Raw genomic sequence first — 20,606 nt, 5'->3', positions numbered from 1 at the left:
AGGCCCCCCCACACAAACACACAGGGAGCCCGCTCCCACACACATACACAAACACACAGGGAGCCCGCTCCCACACACATACACCAACACACAGGGAGGCCCCCCCCACACACATACACAAACACACAGGGTGCCTGCTCCCACACACATACACCAACACACAGGGAGGCCCCCCCACACACATACACAAACACACAGGGTGCCTGCTCCCACACACATACACAAACACACAGGGAGCCCGCTCCCCCACACATACACAAACACACAGGGAGGCCCCCCCACACAAACACACAGGGAGCCCCCCCACACACATACACAAACACACAGGGAGGCCCCCCCACACAAACACACAGGGAGCCCCCCCCCCCCACACACATACACAAACACATACACATAGCGAGCCCTCCCCCCCCCACACACAAACACACGGAGCCCGCTCCCACACACATACACAAACACACAGGGAGCCCCTCCCACACACACACACACACAGAGCCCCCCCCCCCCACACACACGTACACAAACACACAGGGAGGCCCCCCCACACAAACAGGGAGCCCCCCCTCCCACACACACATTAAGATACACCTTGCGTTTGATTATACTGCATCATTTTACTCTCCTGCACTAGCCAAGTGTGTGTTGAGACCTATTGCACCTACCCCTCAGTGAAACACTCTGACGGCTGCCACGTCCTGTGAGGCTCGTCGGGGATGGGCCAGTTGGTCCTCGCGGTGCTGTGCCGCCGGACATGTTGCACTTGTCGCTTCTGCTGCATAGCCTGACTAACACCAGCCACGTATCGGGCAAACTCTGGGTCTGAACCAACTAGAGAGAGAGAGAGAGAGAGAGGGAGAGGGAGGGAAGCACCATAGCAGCTCTGGTCATTGACACATTCAGCTGTTTCCAAGACAATTCCCGACTGTTTAATCTACTTGGCTGAACAATCTACCACACTGATAACAAATCAATTTAACACCAGTCACCTATCTATAATCATCTTTGCTGACAGGATAAATAAATGTCAGAATAGGCTGCAAAATTATACACCACAGCCCTCACAATCATCAGAGGAACAGGAAGAAGCAAAGATCAACATTGGGTAACTCTTGCCTGTTCCTTCTTTTATTCATTACTGTCTGGCAGTGAATGGATAGCCTGCTCTGAGGGCACATTTCAGACAAGGTGTCACAGTTCTTCTGAGTTATGGAGGAGTGAGGGGAAGAATATATGGTGAGGGCGACAGTGGGACTCGCATCGAATTCTGGTTTTTCTCCCATCTCCGCTCAGCCTGTTCATCAGCTCATCTCCCGTTCCCTCATCCATATTCCTACTGAACTGCTAACTTCATGCCTGGCCCTGGTGCTAACTGCCCCCCGGGGTCATCATCACAGACCACCCCAAGCCGAAGAAAGGTCTGTCCATGGCCCCTCGACCGTTACAAACTTCTCTCCGACCTCCATTCCTTTTGCAAAGTCCTCACTGCCTGTCAATTGGGCGCCAATCGTTCCCACCCTGTGTGAATGTTTCCGATCATCACAAATTACAACCCATTTGGTTTCCTGAAACACCAAAACACACTCTTTAGTCCGGATTTCAAAGCTGACAGATTGATCACTATCGATGTGGAATGCAACATTACGGAAGGATTAAATCAGATTGAGGACTGAGGGTCACCCAACTCCAGATAATTTCCTTCCAGTTCAACAGCCTTTGTAAGGCCCATACAGGCTGTGTAAGGAGGTTTCTGACACTTTACTACAGCTGTCTCAGGGAAAAGACCATGTCGATTGTTGATCTACTGGCAAGGAAGTTACACTAAATTCTCCAGATAAACAGCAAGTACCTGCAACCTTTAAAGAACGATGCATGCAAACACCTTGCCAGGAATGGCAAAGAGGGAAATTCCCCATGTTTGCAAACCCTCCAATCTCCTGTGTCAAACAGACATAATGATTTCTTATCCAATCCTAAAGGTGCGAGCTTCATGCAAGGTAAGGCAGATACTCCTCAAAATCTTTGCCCTATTATGTATTTTCTTTTCAGGACGATCAGTTTGAGCTGCGCGCAGAACAATACTTTTCACTGTACCTCAGTACACGTGCCAATAAAGCAATCTAATCGCACACCTAATACATCATGTCTATCTTTTCATAGGCTCGCTGCTGTCCTACCGGCTAATTTAGGAGCATGCATCAAATCTGGGACCTTTGACACAAGGATCCATACGGCCGACAGCGGCCGAGGCCTTTTAAAATGAAGCAGAGGTGTGGAAAACCACTTGGAAATAGTTTACCTGCAGGATCAAAAGGCAGGATGTCTCCCAGCATTCCAAATACGCCATCACTCTGGACCCGATTGGGCCATGTGTTATTCCTGGTGTTCGCCACCTTTGGCCCCAACATGTCAGACATGACATTGTCCATGATGTTGTCCATGTAATTGCCAACGAGACCCAAGCTGTACAAGTCCGAACTCAAGTCGGAGTGCACTGCGATGTTGCTCCACTGGCTCATGGACCCAATTGGAGACAATCCTGCTCCTGGACTCGGTGATGTCTGCTGAGATGAGCTGTTTGGCCACTTTGCGGGGGCTCGAGGGGTTTGTGGGCGTGCTGGCGGTGGCTGTTGCCCAATGGGTTGGAGGAGGTGCTGGTAATATTGCAATTGTTGCTGTTGTTGCTGGTGCTGGCGCTGTAAGACCTGATGGGAATTCGGCAATGGAGTGTGTGGTACAGTCTGTGGTTGCTGCAAGGTAGCTGATTTCTGCTCTGGCGCTGTGATCGAATTCCTTCTGTTAATGAGAGGCGACGCTTTTTGGGATTTGCCCATGTTGAACCCAGAGAGAAAGTCAATAACATCTTGCATTTCCTGGTCACTTGGCAACTTGATGCCTTGATCGTCCTTCCCATCATCCCCTTTGAAGATATCCCTCTTGTCTATAGAGAAACCATTGACCATTGGGTTGGAAGTGCCTCGGGAGGCTTCCTGTGAATCAACAGTCTTTGGGAAACTTCCAATGTTCAGAATGCTCTGCAGCCTCAGGTCTGAATGGCTGGACAGCTTGGCTTTCCGTTCCTCCTCAGAGCTGTTAATGGAGAAGCCACTCTTGGAGGGCGTGCTTGGGATGGAAAAGCTCCCCCCGCTGCTGTTACTCGTGCTGTTGCTGCTGCAGGAGTTTCGCTTTGTGAAACGAGAGGTAAGCTTCGCAAAAGTCTTCTGCAGACCACCAGAGGACTTGACGATAGTCCCATTCCCTGTGGGAATATCCACGTGAGTCCCAAAGTCAGTGCATTCCCGTCTTAGCTGGATCTGAATGCTCGGTAAAACTTGCTCCCTGCGAAGTTAAACATAAATAGCAACTTACTATCCAACAGTGCCACATCATGTTATCATAGAATCCCTACAGAGTAGAAGGAGGCCATCCGATCCATTGCGTCTGCACTGGCTCTTGGAAAGAGCACCCTACTTTTTAAAAAATAAATTTAGAGTATCCAATTAATGTTTTCCAATTAAGGGGCAATTTAGCATAACCAATCCACCTACCCTGCACATGGGCGAAACCCATGCAAGCACAGGGAGAATGTGCAAACTTCGCATGGACAGTGACCCAGTGCCAGGATCGAACATGGGACCTTGGCACCGTGAGACAGCAGTGCTAACCACTGCGCTGCCCAAGAGCACCCTACTTAAGCCCACACCTCTACCCCATCCCCGTAACCCAATAACTCCATCTAACCCTTTGGATACTAAGGGACAATTTAGCGTGGCCAATCCACCTAACCTGCACATCTTTGGACTGTGGGGGAAAACCGGAGCACCCGGAGGAAACCCACGCAGACACGGGGAGAACGTGCAGACTCCACACAGTCACCCAAGGATGGGATCAAACCCGGGTCCCTGGCACTGTGGGGCAGCAGTGCTAATCACTGTGCTGCCCAATCTAGATTTGAATCTAGATTCAAAAGCGAGAGACACTCAAGAACTGAAAATGAGAGAGCTGGAACATGAATAAGAAAAGGTTATTCCCATGGGTGAGTGAAATTGTACCAAGAGCAGTAGAAATTTTTTTAAATAGGGAGGAGGAAGAGGACCTTTTTGACTCGAATTACAACAGAATTATGGAATAGGCTGCATGGGGAGGGTGGGGGCGGGGGACTGAAGTGAACAGCAAAGATGACATTGTGACACGCATCAGGTGGGTTTCTGCTTTCAATGATTGAAATGCATCAAGAACAAGAGAACATAGACGCAAGATGAAATTAGTTTGATTTAGAAGAGAGGAGAAACACTTTAAAAATATGACATGGTTGTAAGGCTGACCAGGTTTAGAAGATCAGTAAGAACGTCAATTTCCCACATATCCCATAACCCTAGATATTCTTAATATCTAGAAATCTATCGATGTCACTCTACAAAATACTCAATGTCTGATGCAGTACAGCATTCCAAAGATTCACTAGCCCTTGAGAGTAGAAATTCCTCCGCATCTCTTATTCTGAGCGGTGTCCCCTGGCTCTAGGCTCTCAGCCAGGGGAAACATCCTTTCTGCATCGCCCTGGAAGAATTTTGTATGCTTCAATGAGATCGGTTTATAGCAGAGCACTTGGAAAACAAAACAGTGGCGGGATCGGACAGAGTCAGCATGGATTTACAAAAGGGAAATCGTGCTTGACAAATCGACTGGAATTCTTCGAGGATGTAACTAGAAGGGTTGACGAGGGGGGAGCCAGTGGATGTGGTATATTTGGACTTTCAGAAGGCTTTTGACAAAGTCTTGCATAAAAGATTAATGTGTAAAATTAAACCGCATGGGATTGGGGTAGTGTATTGAGATGGATAGAAAACTGGTTGGCAGACAGGAAACTAAGAGTAGGAATTAACGGGTCTTTTACAAATTGGCAGGCAGTGACGAGTGGGGTACCGTCAGGATCGAAACCAGGACCCCAGCTATTCACAATATATATTAATGATTTAGATGAGGGAACTAAATGTAATATCTCCAAATTTGCAGATGACACAAGGCTGGGTGAGACGGTGAGCTGTGAGGAGGATGCAGAGATCCTTCAGTGGGATTTGGACAAGTTGAGTGAGTGGGCAAATGAATGGCAGATGCAGTATAATTTGGAGAAATGCGAGGTTATCCACTTCGGCAGCAAATAAAAGAACAGGGGCTGGTTTAGCACACTGGGCTAAATCGCTGGCTTTTAAAGCAGACCCAGGCAGGCCAGCAGCACGGTTCAATTCCCATACCAGCCTCCCTGAACAGGCGCCGGAATGTGGCGACTAGGGGCTTTTCACAGTAACTTCATTGAAGCCTACTTGTGACAATAAGTGATTTTCATTATTGGCTAAATGGCCATGAACTGGGAGGGGAATGTGCAACAAGACCTGGATGCCCTCATACACCAGTCACTGAAGGTAAGCATGCAGGTACGGAAGGTGGTAAAGGAAAATGGTATATTGGCCTTCATAGTGAGAGGATTCAAGTCCAGGAACAAGGATGTCTTGCTGCAATTATACAGGGCCTTGCTAAGCCCACACCTAGAATATTGTGTGCAGTTTAAGTCTCCTTATCTGAGGAAGGCTATCCTTGCTCTGGAGGGAGTGCTGAGAAGATTTACTGGACTGACTTCTGGGAGGGGGAGAGATTGAATCGGTTAGGATTGTATTCGCTGGAGTTTAGAAGAATTGGGGAAATCTATAAAATTCTAACAGGACTGGACCAGGCAGGTGCAAGAAGGATGTTCCTGATGGTGGGTGTGTCCAGAACCAGGGGTCGCCAGTCTTAGGATACGGGGTAGACCATTTAGGACAGAGATGAGGAGAAATTGCTTCACCCAGAGAGTGGGCGGCCTGTGGAATTCGTGTGGAATTTGTTACCACAGGAAGTAGTTGAGGTCAAAACATTGCATGTTTTTAAGAAGCAGTCAGACACAGCACTTGGGGCAAAGGGGATCAAAGGATATGGGGGGAAAGGTGGGATTAGGGTATTGAATTGGATGATCAGCCATGATCATAGTGAATGGCAGATCAGCAGGCTCGAAGGGCTGAATGGCCTCCTCCTGCTCCTATCTTCTATGTTTCTACCTCTCATTCTTTGAAACTCTAGAGCATTCCAGGTCCTGTCTCCTCAATCTCTCTCTTCACAGGACAATCCCACTATCCCAGGAATCAGGACAATCCCACTATCCCAGGAATCAGTCAGTGAGCTTCATTGCACTCCCTCTATGGCAGGGATGGGCAAACTTTTCCATGCAAGGGCCACATTCAGAAATTCACAATTTTAAAGGGCCGCATAGTATATTAAGTAAAATAATTACTTCACCCGGTTATGATTCTGGGCGCCTCATTTAGAACATAGAACAGTACAGCACAGAACAGGCCCTTCGGCCCTCGATGTTGTGCCGAGCAATGATCACCCTACTCAAGTCAACGTATCCACCCTATACCAGTAACCCAACAGCCCCCCCCCCCCCCCCCCCCCCCCACATTAACCTTAAAAAAAATTTTTTTTTTTTTAAATGACTTGGTGGGCCGCATAAAGACCTTTGGCGGGCCGCATGCGGCCCACGGGCCGTAGTTTGCCCACCCCTGCTCTATGGCCAATATTCTTACTTAAGGAGACCAAAACTGTCCACAATACCCCAAGAGCGGTCTCACTATAATTGCAGCAAGATATCTTTACTCTTGGTCTCAAATCTTTTTGCAATAAAGGCCAACTTATCATTTGCCTTCTGAATTGCTTGCTGTACCTGCGTTTTAGCTTTCAGTGACTTATGAACAAGGACACCTGGGTTCCTTTGGATAGGGGCTGGTTTAGCACAGTGGGCTAAACATCTAGCTTGTAATGCAGAACAAGGCCAGCAGCGTGGGTTCAATTCCTGTACCGGCCTCCCCGAACAGGCGCTGGAATGTGGAGACTAGGGGCTTTTCACTAACTTCATTGAAGCCTACTTGTGACAATAAGCGATTATTATATTATGTCAACACATCCCAATCTCTCACCATTTAAGGAATATTCGGCATTTCTGTTTTTCCCACCAAAGTGAATACTTCAGATTTTCCCACATTATATTCCATCTGCCGTGTCCTTGCCCAATCACTGTCTCATTCCCTTTGAAGCCTCTTTGTATCCCTCCTCACAACTCACATTCCCACCTCGGAAGAGTGTCAGGCTGGGCAAGAAAGGGGTAAACGAGGTTTCTCTATTCTTAAGGGTTTTCGAGCTCTGACTGCACGTTCCACACTGTACCTTCTCTCTTTCCACCTGGATAAGTCAAACACTGCTGTGTACAACACATCCACCAGCCCGAGCGTTTTCTCAGGGTCCAGGCACCTCTGTAAGAGAGACATGGTGGCAGGGTCCTCCTTCAAACACCTTGGGGGGGGGGGGGTTTAAAAAAAGATGAATAAGAAAACACAATTACATTTCCACCCCACCACCTCTATTTCTTTGGTGTCTCTCAACCATACAACTTCCTGATGGTGGCTACCTACTCCAGGAGGGAGAACTCACAATCAAGTGGCTGGTTTTCACATGTAACGGTGTCGGTTCTAGCTCAGTGGGTAGCACTCTCATTTCCGGGTCAGAAGTGCAAGTCCCGCTCCAGAGAGTTCAGCGCAAAGTCTAGGCTGACAGACTAAGGGAGCACCGCACTGTCAGAGGGTCAGTACTGAGGGAGTGCTGCACTGTCAGAGGGTCAGTACTGAGGGAGTGCCGCACTGTCAGAGGGTCAGTACTGAGGGAGTGCTGCACTGTCAGAGGGTCAGTACTGAGGGAGTGCCGCACTGTCAGAGGGTCAGTACTGAGGGAGTGCCGTACTGTCAGAGGGTCAGTACTGAGGGAGTGCTGCACTGTCAGAGGGTCAGTACTGAGGGAGTGCTGCACTGTCAGAGGGTCAGTACTGAGGGAGCGCTGCGCTAATAGAACACCTGGAGGAAGCCCACTCAGACACGGGGAGAACGTGCAGACTCCGCACAGTGACCCAGCCGGGAATCGAACCTGGGACCATGGAGCTGTGAAGCAACTGTGATAACTATTGTGCGACTATGCCGCTCCTGCTTCGGATGTGCGCAAATTAGCTGCTTCAATCTTTTACATCATAAGTACACTTCAACGGTACTTAATTTTGAATACTTTGGAGCATCCCATGGTCATGAAAGGCGCTATATAAATGCAAGTGTATCTTCCTGGTGCATAATGGTTTCCATCGTTTACATCCCAAGACACAACTGAATTTCACAGGCATTAACCTGCAACTTATTACTGCATGCAAAGGAACTGCCATTTTGTCAGCATCCTTCCATCTATGCAAGGTGAAGGGTGATGTAGCAAGCCAAATCCATTGGGAATGGGAACATAGCAAGCCAAATCCATTGGGAATGGGGAGGTAGCCAGCCAAATCCATTGAGAATGGGGAGGTAGCCAGCCAAATCCATTGAGAATGGGGAGGTAGCAAGCCAAATCCATTGGGAATGGGAACATAGCAAGCCAAATCCATTGGGAATGGGAACACAGCAAGCCAAATCCATTGGGAATGGGAACATAGCAAGCCAAATCCATTGGGAATGGGAACACAGCAAGCCAAATCCATTGGGAATGGGAACATAGCAAGCCAAATCCATTGGGAATGGGAACATAGCAAGCCAAATCCATTGGGAATGGGAACACAGCAAGCCAAATCCACTGGGAATGGGGAGGTAGCCAGCCAAATCCATTGGGAATGGGAACACAGCAAGCCAAATCCATTGGGAATGGGAACACAGCAAGCCAAATCCATTGGGAATGGGAACATAGCAAGCCAAATCCATTGGGAATGGGAACACAGCAAGCCAAATCCATTGGGAATGGGAACACAGCAAGCCAAATCCATTGGGAATGGGAACACAGCAAGCCAAATCCATTGGGAATGGGGAGGTAAGGGCAGCACGGTGGCCTAGTGGTTAGCACAACCGCCTCACGGCGCTGAGGTCCCAGGTTCGATCCCGGCTCTGGGTCACTGTCCGTGTGGAGTTTGCACATTCTCCCCGAGTCTGCGTGGGTTTCGCCCCCACAACCCAAAGATGTGCAGAGTAGGTGGATTGGCCACGCTAAATTGCCCCTTAATTGGAAAAAATAATTGGGTAACCTAAATTTAAAAAAAAAGAGAATGGGGAGGTAGCAAGCCAAATCCATTGAGAATGGGGAGGTAGCAAGCCAAATCCATTGAGAATGGGGACGTAGCCAGCCAAATCCATTGAGAATGGGGAGGTAGCCAGCCAAATCCATTGAGAATGGGGACGTAGCAAGCCAAATCCATTGAGAATGGGGACGTAGCAAGCCAAATCCATTGAGAATGGGGAGGTAGCCAGCCAAATCCATTGAGAATGGGGACGTAGCAAGCCAAATCCATTGAGAATGGGAACGTAGAAAGCAAAATCCATTGAGAATGGGGACGTAGCAAGCCAAATCCATTGAGAATGGGGAGGTAGCCAGCCAAATCCATTGAGAATGGGGACGTAGCAAGCCAAATCCATTGGGAATGGGGACGTAGCAAGCCAAATCCATTGGGAATCGGGACGTAGAAAGCAAAATCCATTGAGAATGGGGACGTAGCAAGCCAAATCCATTGGGAATCGGGACGTAGCAAGCCAAATCCATTGGGAATGGGGACGTAGAAAGCAAAATGGCGTAGCTTCATGCTGTGCACTTTTGCTGATGATTGAAATTTAAGGACTGAAACAAGTGTTTACGCAATATAATTACAGAATAGCTACAAGTCATATAGAATTGTAAACACTAAAGAGCAGTGTAATTTATAGTTCCATCTTAATAGTCTTAATTAATTCAATCCACAGGGAGAAAATTTACAATGAAGGAGTTCACAGATCAGGCATGTGCATCTGCACCAAGACCCACAAATCAGCCTGGGTCACCTTTGAGGGGCTGGGTAGCCCCTCAGTAACAGTCCCCACAAAGGCAGCGCAAAGTCAGCCCTTTTCAATCACACCAACCCCCCCATATAAATAAATCACCCGGACATTTCAAATAAAACTCAGAGGGAATGTTTATCCCACCCCCAGTACAAATCTCAGCCTTCAGAAGATAAGACAAAAAATAATAATTTGATGTTAGTTCTGGCATTATAGAAAATTGCAGCAAATAGTACTGGGGCTGTTTAGCACACTGGGCTAAATCGCTGGCTTTGAAAGCAGACCAAGCAGGCCAGCAGCACGGTTCGATTCCCGTAACAGCCTCCCCAAACAGGCGCCGGAATGTGGCGACTAGGGGCTTTTCACAGTAACTTCATTGAAGTCTACTCGTGACAATAAGCGATTTTCATTTCATTAAAGTCCAAAGAGAATTTTAAGTGGGGCAACATATTGAACTCAAACTTTACAACCCATAAGCAAGCCATTGATTGCTTTCATTAGCACCATCTGTGTAATGATTCAATTCAGTCTGTGTGAATGTGGAGAGTAGTGAATAGGCCCAGAAAGAAATAACTTGCTCACCACATATACTGCGTATAAAGTGTACCTGCAGCCAATATCTCACCATTTTATTCATAGTCAATGTTATGAAAGCTCGAACATTCCATACATTAGCAAGCACTCTCCCCTTAAACCAGAAACCTAGCATGTGGGAGAGATAGAGTGTCAAACACAGATCTTTCAGCTGCAGGATCTGAGTTTAAACCTAACCCACACAGACTGGATTAAAGACACCTCTCCCTATTGACTGTCAAAGAAGTTTCAATCTTTTTTCAAAAAAAATGTTGAGTACCCACTTTTTTTCCCCCCGAATTAAGGGGCAATTTAGGGTGGCCAATCATCTACCCTGCACATCTTTGGGCCGTGGGGGTATCACCAATGTTGACACAGGGAGAATGCGCAAACTCCACACGGACAGTGACCCAGGGCCAGGATTCGAACCCGGGTCCTCGGCGCCGTAGTCCCAGTGCTAACCACTGTGCCACCCCAAGAAGTTTCAATCTTAATTCAGGCCTCAATTTAACAATCTCACTAAGAAGTCGCAGGATTATTAGCCTGGGAACTACCAGGTAAGAGACTGAGGACATGTGGCTAGGGCAGTGTCGAGGGAGTTTTCTTCACATCTAACCAATGCTGCACATGGCCTAAGACCTGTTTGGTGTTGAAGCCAAAAACGGAGTGCATTCTGGTCCCGAAAAGCTGAGCACGCACCCAAAAAAAACCCATCATGCAGCTCTTAGCTGTGAGCTGATCTTCCAAAGGCTCAATTCTGCACATGCCTCTGTGAGTTCTCGCTGCTCCTTTGAGATGGACAAGTTAGTGATCACTTCCATTGTACCCTTTAAACCCTTTAAAAACAATTACACTTACCATGTTGAAGGGACCTGAACCAAGATCCTGGAGCCCTCCAGGCTGATCTGTGGGGCGTAAGCTTCTTTGTTCTCAATTTGCGCTGTGTCCACCACCACCTGATAAAAACACAAACATCAGTGCAACATCAACACAAACATCAGTGCAACATCACTCCGATCACTGGGGGGGGGGGGGGGGGGGGGGGGGGGGGGGGGGGTCTGGTCCACAAAATGCCTTTGTCTGGAGAGACATGCGGTACAGGCCATTCAGCCCAGTGCACTTGTGCTGCTTCTTTGAAAGATCTATCCCTAAGCCCGCAAATCTTTCTTTTTCACGTATTGCCCATCTGAAAGTAATTATCGAATCTGCTTCCATCACTGTTTAAGCACTGCATTCCAGATCACATCAACTGACTGTAAAAACAATTAGCCTCGCCTAACCAGACTTTTGTTGTCAATTATCTTGAATCTGGGACTTCCGGTGGCAGCTATGTGGTGAGCAGTCGCACACGCGATGGCTCCCACCAGACTACTTTGATTTTGGTCCTTTTTGCCCAACCTTTGGAAGGAAATTAGTTCAATTTGAAGAATAAGTCTCTCGTACGAGTAATGTCTGGGAAATATCACATGGCAGAAGTCAGGCAAGGGATCGGTATCAGTCTCGGGGGGGGGGGATCCCACTCTATTGATGAATCTAAGTTCTGCACAAGTAATTTTCATTAATTTTCTCCCACTTCTCTCCTTCCTGGACTACAAGTACTCATCATCCCGCCCAAGTGACCAATCTGCTGAGTATATTGAGCAGAGTGGGGAAAGTTTTACCCTATTATCAGTCAGCACATAGACCCATTGCTGGTTATGGATATTTTGATAGTTCAAAGGTCTTCATTGTTTTCTCTCCTGTTTAACTCAGATTTCGGGCAGCACGGTGGTGCAGTGGATAGCACTGCTGTCTCACGGCACCAAGGACCCAGGTTCGATCTCGGCTCTGGGTCACTGCCAGTGTGGAGTTTGCACATTCTCCCTGTGGGTCCTGCCCCCACAACCCAAAGATGTGCAGGACAGGTGGATTGGCCACGCTAAATTGCCCCTTAATTGGAAAAAAATTGATTTAAATTTATTTTAAAAATAAATTTACTTTAAATTTATTTTTAAAAATTCAGATTTCATGGCTAGTGTTAACAAGTAAATCGAGGGACCTTCCAACCCTGACTCAACACAAATTAAATAATCCAGGAAGAGAGTTCCAAAGACTCATGACCCTCAGAAAAAAACTTTCCTCAACTCAATAACGATACGACAACATTGTTATTAGTAAAGAGGTAATACTTGAAAGGTTAACTTGGTTGAAAGTTGATGAAATCTCCTGACCAATTGAGCTTCATCCGAGAGTGAGAAGGAAGTGGTGGTTAATCTTTCAAAGTTCTACAGATTCTGGAAAGGTTCCCGCAGACTGGAAAGTAGTAAATGTCACCCCGACTATTTAAGAGGGAGAATGGAGGACTACAAACTTGTTAGTCTGAAGTCAGTAGTGGGGAAAATTTTAGAATCTATTATAAAGGGAGTGATAACTGGACAGTTAGAAAAGAATGATAAAATTGGGCAGAGTCAACATAGATATAGGCAAGGAAAATCATGCTTGACAAACTTGAGTTTTCTGAGAATGTTACTTGTAGCATTGATAAAGGAGAATTAATGCACATAGCGTATTTGGATTTTCAGAAGGCTATTGATAAGGTCCCACACAAGAGGTTAGTCAATAAAATTAGAGCGCGTGGGATTGGGGAACTATACTAGTATGGGTTGAGAATTTATTAACAGACAGAGATCAGAGAGTGAGATTAAGCGGTCCATTCGGAGGTTGGCAGACTGTTACTGGTGGGGTACCACAAGGATTAGTGTTTGTCCACAGCTGTTCACAATCTATATAAATGATTTGGATGTGGGGATCTATTATAATAGGGCAGCACAGTAGCACAAGTGAATAGCACTGTGGCTTCACAGCTCCAGGGTCCCAGGTTCGATTCCCCGCTGGGTCACTGTCTGTGCGGAGTCTGCACGTTCTCCCCGTGTATGCGTGGGTTTCCTCCTGGGGTTCCGGTTTCCTCCCACAGTCCAAAGACGTGCAGGTTAGGTGGATTGGCCATGATAAATTGCCCTTAGTGTCCAAAAAGGTGAGGAGGGGTTATTGGGTTATGGGGATAGGGCATGGGATAGTGAGGGCTTAATGTGTGTCGGTGCAGAATCGATGGGCTGAATGGCCTCCTTCTGCACTGTATGTTATATGTTCTATAATATCTCCAAATTTTCTGATAACATCAAATACACAATGTGCATTAATTCTCCTTTATCAATGCTACAAGTAACATTCTCAGATAACATCAAACTCTATGGAGATGTAAATTTAAGGAGGATGCAAGGAGGTTTCCAGAGGACTTGGACAGGTTAAGTGAATAGACTAGATTGTGGCAGATGGAATATGTAAATAAGTGTGAAGTTATTCACTCTGTAGAATACACAGAAAGATAGAGTATTTCTTAAATTGAGTGGTTGGAAGTGTCCTTGTCCATGAGTCACTAAGAGCTAGCATGCAGGTACAGCAAGCAATTAGGAAGGCAAAGTATACCTTGGCCTGAGCAAGGATGTCTCGCAGCAGTAATATAAAGCCTTGGTTAGCCAACACCTGGGAAACTGTGCAGTGTCTTGGTCCCTTTACCTAAGGAAGGATATACTTACCACAGACAGATGCAATGGAGTTTCACCAGGCGAATCCCGGTGATGGCGGGATTGTCTTACGAGGAGATTGGGTCTGTATTCACCAGAGTTTCAAAGAATAACGGGTGACCTCATTGAAACTTACGAAGTTCTTACGGTGGGGGGGACAGGCTAGATGGAGATAAGATGTTCCCCCTGGCTGGCAAATCCAAAACCAGGGGACACAATCTAAGAATATGGGGAAGGCCATTTCGGACCCAGATGAGGAGGAATTTCTTCACTCAGAGGGTGGTGAGTCTTTGGAATTCTCTATCCCAGAGGATTGTGGAATCATTGAGCAGGTTCAAGGCAGACATTGATAGATTTGTGGAAACTGATGACATTGAGGGATATGGGGATATTGGGGAAAGTGGCATTGAAGTAGATGATCAGCCATGATCTAACTGAATGATGGAACAGGCCCAACAGGTCGAATGGCCTGCTCTTGCTCCTATATTCCATCAATCTGGACTAGATTTAAACAAAAGTCCCATGGGTTGAAGAATACTGACCCAAATTCTAAAGGTGGAAAGATCATGTGTTACTCTTGGTGCACCCCCTGGTATGCAGCTAATGGAATGATGGTTAACACGTTAACTTGTGATTTCAACCAGATGCTGGGCGTTGGACTACAATGGCCAGATTGGCTGGCCGACAGATCTTCCTGCACCCCATTTTTACAGGATCACTTCTCATTGATGATGTTTGGTTGAGATCAGAATACAGTGAATACAGTTTGTAAACCCCCACCCAGCCACTCCATGGCACAACTGCTGCCCAATGCAGCCACTGGGCTATGGATTGTGCCACTTCCAATACCGACCGTAACAGAAGGTAAACTGCAGTCACTTACCAATCCTGCCTGTCCAAAAGCAACTGCACAGCAGTTTTGCAGGCACCACGCCAGGTGGATGGGCAGACCTGATTGAGTATCTCTGTCGGAGATTCATCGCGCGGGGAGACTTCATTCTGTCCAGCTGCCTCCTTGATGAGCTGCACCATGGCTTGCTGCAAGGGGGAGCAAACAACGGCCATGTGAGCTTTCCATATAACAGCCACACGTTAAAACAAATCCCTTCCCTTTAATATCAACCTTTACAGTTTAAGGAGAAAAATACAGCAGGTTTGCGAAAACACCAAGGGAGTCTGAAGAATGAGATGAGACGGCACCATCTTCGCCTCTGAATCATTTCCTCATATAGCCCGCTAACCATGGAGCTGGAATAACAACCATTGTGCAAGTCACCAGTGCCAAAACAACTCCAGCAAGGAATCAAAGTTGTCTGAAAGAATAGAGAGAATCTAACAGGAAAGTAAAGTTCTAAACCATAACCATTCTTGGTGTACAATCATTACAGAGGAACAATGAAGAAGGCAGAGAGAGGGCTGAACTGGAGTGGCAAGCAGAAAGTCAAATGGCAGAGCGCTCTGGTCAAACTGCGTCCAATTCTATTCGCCCTGGATCCAGTGCAAGCAAGCAACACGCGACTGATGTCTAACATCAGGGATGCCGAACTGAGGGGAATGATCGGAAAAGCCTAGGTGTTTCAGCCTTGTGGAGAGGTGATTTAGAACCTTACAGGGCAACACGAGACAATAAGTTGGATAAATCTACAGCACGACTGCACAGCAAATTGTGAGAATGGTTCATAAGTTGTGAAAGGTAAATTTAGGGCGGAAAGAAGAGAATTACAACGGAGCAGTTATTGAGCATAGTCGAGACTAAAATCCTGGCATCACTTAAAAACAGCTGAGTGTGCCAACTGTGAGGGCAGGGGGTGGCTAGAATTTTCCTCCAGCTAGACAAGGTACTTTGAGCCAAATGGATCTTCCAGACTCCTATCCATTTGTAAGCAATGCACCCAATCTGACACAGAAATCTTATTAAGGATTATGAAAACAAGAACTATTTGTCCCTTGCAGTGGAGAGTTTGTGTAACATATCAGAGTTCCGGCTGTAATGCGAAGGTGTGATAGGCCTCACAATCCCACCCCCCACGAGAGCACAATAGAAACCTGCTTTTAAAAATGCATGTTGACGTCAGCCCTGTGGACGAGTGGAAAATAAGGTGCACAACATCTATTAAACTGACCATTAACCACAGAACCAATCCACTTGGGCTGACCACAAACATCTCCAGCATGCTTTGATCAGCGAGTTTCCCATGCACTCGTAGTGATTCATCCTTTTTCCATTCAATTTCACTGCAGTTCACCAGAACTTTCCTTAATATCACTCTACTTAAAGTTTATATTTACATAAATATGGCCTATTTGTGGCCTAAACGTCTGCAGCTGCTGGGGGTGGGGGGGGGGGGGGGGGGGGGGAAAGAGATCTGGTCCACAAAATGCCTTTGTCTGGAGAGACATGCGGTACAGGAGGCCATTCAGCCCAGTGCACTTGTGCTGTTTCTTTGCATTTTTCTTTGTTCTTTGACTGTATGCAGAACAATGCTTTCCACTGTACCTCACTGACACTTCTGTGGGTCACTGATACTTGTCTCACAGGCTGCCCATTCCTAATTGCCCTTGAGAAGGTGGCGGTGAGCTGCCTTCTTGAATGAAATGACTTGATTTGATTTATTGTCACATGTACCGAGGTACAGTGGAAAGCATTGTTCTGCGTACAGTCAAAGAACAAAGAAAAGTACAGCACGGGACCAGGCCTTTCAGCCCTCCATATCCGTCTACTCCCATCCGTATTCACGTATTTGTCAAGATGCCCCTTAAACGTCACTATCGTCCCTGCTTCCACCACCTCCTCCGGCAGCGAGTTCCAGGCACCCTCTGTGTAAAAAAACTTGCCTCGTACATCTCCTCTAAACCTTGCCCCTCGCACCTTAAACCTTTGCCCCCTAGTAATTGACCCCTCGACCCTGGGGAAAAGCCTCTGACTATCCACCTTGTCTATGCCCCTCATAAGTTTGTAGACCTCTATCAGGTCGCCCCTCAACCTCCGTCGTTCCAGTGAGAACAAACCGAGTTTATTCAACCGCTCCTCATAGCTAATGCCCTCCAAACCAGGCAACATCCTGGTAAATCTCTTCTGCACCCTCTCTAAAGCCTCCACATCCTTCTGGTAGTGTGGAGACCAGAATTGAACACTATACTCCAAGTGTGGCCTAACTAAGGTTTTATACAGCTGCAACATGACTTGCCAATTCTCATACTCAATGCCCCGGCCAGTAAAGGCAAGCATGCCGTATGCCTTCTTGGTTACCTTCTGGCCTGACTCCAGACAGATCGTTCCATACATGAAAAAACATAGGACATACAATAAATACACAATGAAAATACATAGACACAGGCATCGGGTGAAGCACACAGGAATGCAGTACTACTGGGTGGGGAAGATGTGTGAAGAGATCAGTTCAGTCAATAAGAGGGTCATTGAGGAGTCTGGCAAAAGCGGGTAAGAAGCTGTTTTTGAATCTGTTAGTGTGTGTTCTCAGGCTTTTGTATCTCCTGCCTGATGGAAGAGATTGGAAGAGAGAATGGGAGGGGTCTTTGATTATGTTGCCCGCTTTGCCAAGGCAGCGGGAGGTGTAGACAGAGTCAATGGATGGGGGGCGGTTTTGTGTGATGGACTGGGCTATGTTAACGACTCTGTGGTTTCTTACGTTCTTGGGCAGAGCAGTTGCCATACCAGGCTGTGATGCAGCCAGGTAGGATGCTTTCTATGGTGCATCTGTAAAAGTTGGTAAGAGTCAATGTGGACATGCCGAATTTCCTTAGTTTCCTGAGGAAGTATACGCACTGTTGTGCTTTCTTGGTCATAGCGTCGATGTGGGTGGACCAGGACAGATTGTTGGAGATGTGCATACCTAGGAATTTGAAACCGCTAACCATTTCCACCTCGGCCCCGTTGATGCAGACAATGGTGTGTACAGTACTTTGTTTCCTGAAGTCAATGAGCAGCTTTTTCGTTTTTCTGACATTGAGGGAGAGATTGTTATTGTTACACCATGCCGTTAGGTTCTCTATCTCCCTCCTGTACTCTGATTCATCGTTGTTCGAGGTCCAACCCACTATGGTCGTATCATCAGCAAACTTGTAGATGGAGTTGGTGCCACATTTTGCCACACAGTCGTGTGTGTACAGGGAGCACAGTAGGGGGCTAAGTATGCAGCATTGCGGAGCCCCAGTATTGAGGACTATCATGGACGGGTGTTGCTGTTTATTCTTACTGATTGTGGTCTATGGGTCAGAAAGTCGAGGATCCAGCTGGAGAGGGAGGAGCCAAATTCAAGGTTTTGGAGTTTTGATAATGAGCTTGGCTGGGATTATGGTGTTGAAAGTAGAGCTGTAGTCAACGAATAGGTGTCCGATGTAGGAGTCCTTGTTGTTGAGATGCTCTAGGGATGAGTGTAGGGCCAGGAAGACAGTGTCTGCTGCGGACCGATTGTGGCAATATGCAAATTGCAGTGGATCAAGGCATTCTGGGAGATGATGTGTCTCATGATACACAAGGGCAGCACAGTAGCACAGTGGTTAGCACTGTGGCTTCACAGCCTCAGGGTCCCAGGTTCGATTCCCCATTGAGTCACTGGCTGTGCGGAGTCTGCACGTTCTCCCCGTGTCTGCATGGGTTTCCTCTGGGTGCTCCGGTTTCCTCCCACAGTCCAAAGACGTGCAGGTTAGGTGGATTGGCCATTCTAAATTGCCCTTAGTGACCAGGAAGGTTAGGAGGGGTTGCTGAGTTACGGGGATAGGGTGGAAATGAGGGCTTAAGGGGGTTGGTGTAGACTCGATGGGCCGAATGGCCTCCTTCTGCCCTGTATGTTCTATGACCAACCTCTCGAAGTACTTCATAATGATCGATGTCAAGGCCACCAGACAGTAATCATTGAGGCATGTTGCCTGGGTGTCCTTTGGCACCGGTACAATGGTGGTCTTCTTGAAGCAGGTGGGAACGGAGTCGGGAGAAGTTGAAGATGTCCGCAAACACACCCGCCAGTTGGTCAGCACAGGATCTGACTGCATGACTAGGGACTCCGTCAGGACCCGTTGCTTTCTGAGGGTTCACTTTCAGGAAGGCCGATCTGACTTCAGAGGCTGTGACAGTGAGTATGGGTGTGTCTGAGGCTGTTGGGGCAGTTCACAACGCTTTGATGATTTCCTGCTCAAACTGATCACAGAATGCATCAAGTTCATCAGGGAGGGGTTCGCTGCTGCCGAAGATTCTACTCAGCTTTGCTTTGTAGCCCGTTATGTTGTTTGAGCCTTGCCACAACCGACGAGAGTCTGTGTCGTTAGTCTACTGCTCTTGTACTTCTGGATGGTAGTGGTCGTGTGTTTGGAAGGTGCTGCCTATGGAGCCTTGGTGAGTTACTGCAGTGCTTCGTGTAGATGGTACACACGGCTGCCATTGTTTCAGTGGTGGAGGGTATGAATGTTTGTGGAAGGGGGAGCAATCAAGAGGTTGCTTTGTCCTGGATGGTGTTGAGCTTCGAGTGTTGCTGGAGCTGCGCTCATCCAGGCAAGTGGAGAGTATTCCATTACACTCCTGATTTGTGCCTTGTAGATGGTGGACGGCTTTGGGGAGTCATGAAGTGAGTTACTCGCTGTACAAATCCTAGTCTCTGACCTGCTCTGGTAGCCAGTATTTATATGTCTGATCTAGTTCAGCTTCTGGTCAATGGTAACCCCCCAGGATGTTGATTGTGGGGGGTTCTGCGATGGCAATGTCATTGAATGTCAAGGGGAGATGGTTTGATTCTCTCTTATTGGAGATGGTCATTACCTGGCACTTGTGTGGCACGAATGTTACTTGCCACTAATCAGCCCAAGCCTAGATATTGTCCAGGTCTTGCTGAATTTGCACGTGGATTGCTTCAATGTCTGAGGAGTCGTGAATGGTGCTGAACATCATCAGCAAATATCCCCTTAACTGACCTTATGTTGAAAGGAAGGTCATTGGTGAAGGAGCTGAAGATGGTTGGGCCAAGGACACTACCCTGAGGAACTCCTGCAGAGATGTCCCAGGACTGAGATTACTGACCTCCCAACAATCAGAACCATTGAGCCAGGTCTGACTCCAACCAGTGGAGAGCTTTCACCCTGATTCCCACTGATTCCAGTTTTGCTGGGGCTTCTTGATGCCACACTCGGTCAAATGCTAGTTTGATGTCAAAGGCGGTCACTCTCACCTCCCATAAATAGAGGTATTCAAAAACATGAGGTGCCTGGATTGGGCAAATAGAGAGCAACTATTCCCATTGATGGGAGGAAGAATCGGAGGGCAGAAATGTACGGTTATAGGGAAAATAAGCAGTAACAGCACAAGGAAAAATGTTTTCATGCAGCATATCTAGAGCGCACAACCCACGAGTGTGGTGGAGGCAGGTTCAATCATGGCTTCCAAAAGGAAATTGGATAATTATCTTACGTGGAAAGTTTGCAGGATTCAGGAGAAAAGACAGAGGGGGACGAGGTGCACTGTTCTTGCGGGAAGCTAGACAGACGGTAGGTCGGATCCTCTGTGCTGTAACCACTCTATGAGCGTATGTCACCCCAACACATTTAT

General features: G+C 47.3%; 1 protein-coding gene across 1 annotated transcript in view; it reads right to left on the bottom strand.

Moving 5' to 3' along the window:
- Positions 1-20,606, bottom strand: part of LOC119971067 (granule associated Rac and RHOG effector protein 1-like) — an 86,380-nt gene that overhangs the window by 12,812 nt on the left and 52,962 nt on the right. Inside the window, 6 exon segments of the mRNA XM_038806208.1 lie at positions 663-828; positions 2,297-3,336; positions 7,255-7,380; positions 11,346-11,443; positions 14,934-14,953; positions 14,956-15,088. Coding sequence (XP_038662136.1) covers positions 663-828; positions 2,297-3,336; positions 7,255-7,380; positions 11,346-11,443; positions 14,934-14,953; positions 14,956-15,088 — 1,583 coding nt within the window.

Source organism: Scyliorhinus canicula, chromosome 9 (assembly GCF_902713615.1).
Source record: "Scyliorhinus canicula chromosome 9, sScyCan1.1, whole genome shotgun sequence".
Classification (NCBI taxonomy): domain Eukaryota; kingdom Metazoa; phylum Chordata; class Chondrichthyes; order Carcharhiniformes; family Scyliorhinidae; genus Scyliorhinus; species Scyliorhinus canicula.
The sequence above is the reverse complement of the archived record's forward strand: the minus strand, read 5'-3'. Positions and strand labels throughout refer to the sequence as shown.